Source organism: Gavialis gangeticus, unplaced genomic scaffold, assembly GCF_001723915.1.
Source record: "Gavialis gangeticus isolate Ggan-Ray unplaced genomic scaffold, GavGan_comp1, whole genome shotgun sequence".
Lineage (NCBI taxonomy): Eukaryota > Metazoa > Chordata > Crocodylia > Gavialidae > Gavialis > Gavialis gangeticus.
In genome coordinates, this window is record NW_017729017.1 from 8,834,832 (window position 1) to 8,838,873 (window position 4,042).

General features: G+C 45.9%; 1 protein-coding gene across 2 annotated transcripts in view; it reads right to left on the reverse strand.

The window, feature by feature from the left end:
* The window catches only part of RALY (RALY heterogeneous nuclear ribonucleoprotein), a 591,199-nt gene that overhangs the window by 48,220 nt on the left and 538,937 nt on the right, over nucleotides 1-4,042 (reverse strand). For both annotated transcript variants that reach the window (XM_019513099.1, XM_019513100.1), the window contains one exon: nucleotides 164-211. In XM_019513099.1, the coding sequence (XP_019368644.1) occupies nucleotides 164-211 (48 nt within the window). The remainder of the gene's footprint in view (nucleotides 1-163; nucleotides 212-4,042) is intronic.

A 4,042-nucleotide genomic window follows, 5' to 3' on the forward strand; every position in this document is an offset into this window, starting at 1 on the left:
CCACAGCAGATGTTAAAATTTTAGGCAAAGTGGTGTAGTATAGGCATGAACTTTGGATCTGTGCTTTAAACTGTCTTCAATAAGTGTCTCTTGTGGGGTTGTAATTCATGTAAAGCAGCATGCACAGAATAAAGCTCTGTTAACCATTATCTCCTCTGCTTACCTGTCATAGAAGTCATCTCTGTAGTATTCATAGTCAAAGTCATAACTGCTGTAGAAACAAAACAGGGGAAACTCTGATAAATTATCATTATTAGTTTATTGTTATCATTATTGCAATTCATCTTCTCTGGCTGTCCAGTGGTTATTCCTGAGACAATGATTAGCTAATACTGTATGTAGTTAAATAAACTAATTGTTTATTGTTGCTAAAGCACTGTCTGACCAATGTGATTATAATCCACCATCTGTCAGATCAAGCCAATTCTGAAGGACAGAAAGGCAGAAAACATTAGACCAGGTCTGTTTAATCTAATGTCCCGTTTTCAACAGCATCTGACAGCAGCTGCTTGAGAGGAAGGTTTAAGAACCTGTGGTAGGTAGATGTAGGAAAACCCACCCTGGCCACGTCTACACGAGACTCTGACTGCACAGTAGCACAAGACTACTGTGCAGTACTGTCATGTGGCAGAAAACATGACATGATGCTACTGCACAGTAATCTCAGGATACTGTACAGTCAGTGATATGAAAAAGCCATTAATCAGTACTACTGGCCACGTCTATACGCTGTTGTTACTGCACAGTCATTTAGTACTTGCTTATGCATAAGCTTATGCATAAACAAATACTAAATGACTGCGCAGTAACAGGTGTTACTGTGCAGTATGGTTGCTGCATGATTTTTTTCCCAATGCTACTGTGCAGTAGCAATGAGCTACTGCACAGTAGTGCTTCGAGAACCTCCAGGTGCTGATTCGATTCGGAGGAGATCTGGCCCGATTTGGTGGCTGAATCTCTGAATCCAAATCGAATCAGGAGACCAATTAAAAGGTCTAAATCAATTCAAAGCTCTCTGAATAGATTTGGAAAAGATTCGGAGAGCTTTGGCGATTCAGGCAGTCCCCGCTTAATGCCGCAGGTAGCTGGACCTGGACTCCATGCTGGTAAGTAGGGGGAGGGGGAGGGGGTAGAGGGCCATAAGGGGACCCCTGCCACGCCCTATCCCCTGCCTGCTCCCCCCACTTCCCTTAGTGCCCCCCCACCCACTGTTCCAGTCTTCCCATGGCTGCCCTGCCTGGCCCCAGCTCTCGGCTCTTTAAAAAAAGCCCCTAGTTACCAGCTGCTGCTAGGCAGGGGGGTGATCCCCACTGTCCTTCACTGCCCCACACCACGTGGGGGGCTCTGTGCAGTAACTTGTTGCTACTGCACCGAAGCAACTTGTGTAGATGCACCCACTGCACAGTAACTTCAGTAACTGTGTAGTCATTTAGTACTTCTTTATACAAGAGTAACGACTGCACAGTCAGCTTCTCATATCCCGAGTAGGTGTCATCTGAGCCTCTAAGAGTAATTGGCTGATGCCCTGGCACATAAAAGCTAGGTACAAACATTCAGAAAGCCTGAGATGGAATTGATCTGAGTTATGAAGTTTTCTATAAGTAGCATAGTTGTGATTGGTAGCAAATAGAACACAAATTCACACTTTGTGGGGCGGGAGGGTGGAGGGGGGGAAATCTTAGACTGAGTTCTTTCATTTTTAAGCCAGTCTGTGTGTGTCTGTTCTGTTATGAGTATAGATCAGTTTTCTATCACTTATACTGGTAAAGTGTAATGTTTGTACATGGCCAACATGTTTATCCCTCCTAGTATCCTTTGATTGCAATTAACTATTACGGCTGTTTTTAAAATTCTTGTTATCTATATGAATATCCAAAATCTTTTTGAAGCTTACTAAATTCTTGGCCTGTGCAGCAGTGAGTTCCACAGACTATTTATTCACTGAGAGAAAAAAAAATCATCAGGTTTTAATTCTCTACCTTTTATTTTCATCAAATGTCCTCTTGTTCTTGGAGAAAATGGAGACAGACACCTACCTGCCTTCTCTGAGCCATTCATCATTCCATGTAGTGTCATCATAGTGCCTTTAAATCATTTCTTGTCAGGCAAACAATCCAAATCTTTCCCATCACTCTTGGTATGAGCTATGAGAGGCAGCTCCTGCTCTCACTCTGGGATAGGCCAAGGCAACTCTTTGAAATTCAATGGAATTATATCCATGTAAAAATTGGTGCAAGTGTGATCTACTTCAAACTTCTGTTCGGATTGGGTTGACTTCCCTCACACCAGGAGCTGGGTTAGCATAGCATGGTGCAAAGGAGAAACATAATAATTACCTTTCTTTGATATTCTGTGTGGCCGCTGCCCTGCCTCCTCCTCTCAATCTCTCCCTGACAGTTTCAAGAGGCTCTTCCTTCTTTTTGGGCCAGCTCTGAGTAAACATCTCTAGATAGCTGAAGGCAGTTTTCCAGTGCCCTTTAATCCATTCTCCTTTCACTGCCCTGTACAGGTTTTAGTGTTATTCTGTATATTCTCAACTCATTATTTTAAGGGAACTGGTAAATATCATCTCAACAAAGAGATGTGTAACAAGAGAAGAGGACTATAGGCCTGGCTTTCCCACCTAAGCAGATACACTCTGGCTCCTGGCTTATTCCTTTAGTGAAACACTTGAACTTCTAAATGCTTATCCAAACCAAACCTACTCTCTTCTGAAATTCACTGGTCCCTGAGGCAACAAGACAGTGTGGTTTAAACTCACTGGGCACATCCACACATGCAAGCATGTGCTTTTGCAGCAGCTCAAATAAAAGCAGTGCAAATTTGAGCCTGGGATTTTTGCCTCAGTGCACATGTTTGAACATGCACTTTATTGAGGAGCAAATTGTGCCACTTGGAGCAAAATAACCCTGCCTGGCTCTTCCTGGATCTGCAGCCAGGGGGAGCTAGAGTCTGGGGCCAGCACCTGTGCTGTCCCCAGGAGTATAAAAAGCTGCCCTCTCCTGGCCCCATCAGTACAAAAATCTTCCCTGGCAAGTAGCTCAGGGTTACTCGCTCTCAGGAGCTTCTTGGGCCCAGCCAATTAGTACCTAGGGACACTACCCTTTGTGCCAGCTGGACTGCTGAAGGAGCCCTGAGAGTTCCCTGCACCCTTTACCTGCTACAGCAGTCTCGCAGTGGGGGCTGCTGCACACCTGCCAGACCTGGATGGGGACTGCAAAGCCAGTAGAGGCATCTGCCCCTCTGGGTCAGCTGCCAGTGGGCTGTGGCTGCACAGTTGGCCTCAGTGCAGCACTACTGCCATGTGTGACCCCTGCCTGGGCATCTGGGCAGATATTGCCCGGAAGATGTTCTGGGTGTGGTGGCCTGCTATGAACTGTCAAAGTATGTCCTCCTGGCCCCATTTGGCCAGGAGGTCAGCCACAGTCAGATGGGTCCAAGGCAAGCTCTGAGCAGGCAGGGTTCTGCCACTGGCCTTCCTAGCAGGAATTCTGGTGTTCCGTATTGGAAAACAGAAAAATCCCTGATAAAAAAAATCCCAAAGTCACTCTGTAAAATACCCCAAAATCCATGTTCCTCCACAATTAAAACAAAAGACTACTATAAAGAGAGAGAGAATGAGATAGAGACACTGATCATTTGGGCACTATTTTATTGATATATCTACAGTGTTAAAGCAATGTGGAAGCCTACCAATGTCTCTATCATAATAATAAAGTGAAGTCTAAATGCAGGTTTCATGAATTCATGAAACATGAATATATATTTTGCTGCCCTCTCACAGGGGCTATGGCCCCCACACAGGGGCTACGGCTCCCCAACAGAGGCTATGGCCCCCAAAAGGGCTTATGGCCCCCACACAAGGGCTATGGCTCCCCAACAGAGGTTATGGCCCCCAACAGGGGCTATGGCCCCCACAGAAGGCTACAACTCCCCAACAGGGGTTACAGTCCCCACACAGAGGCTATGGCCCACTAACAGGGGCCAAATGGCCCCTGCAGGGGCTACCACCACCCCTGCAAGGCTCACATGCCCCACCCCA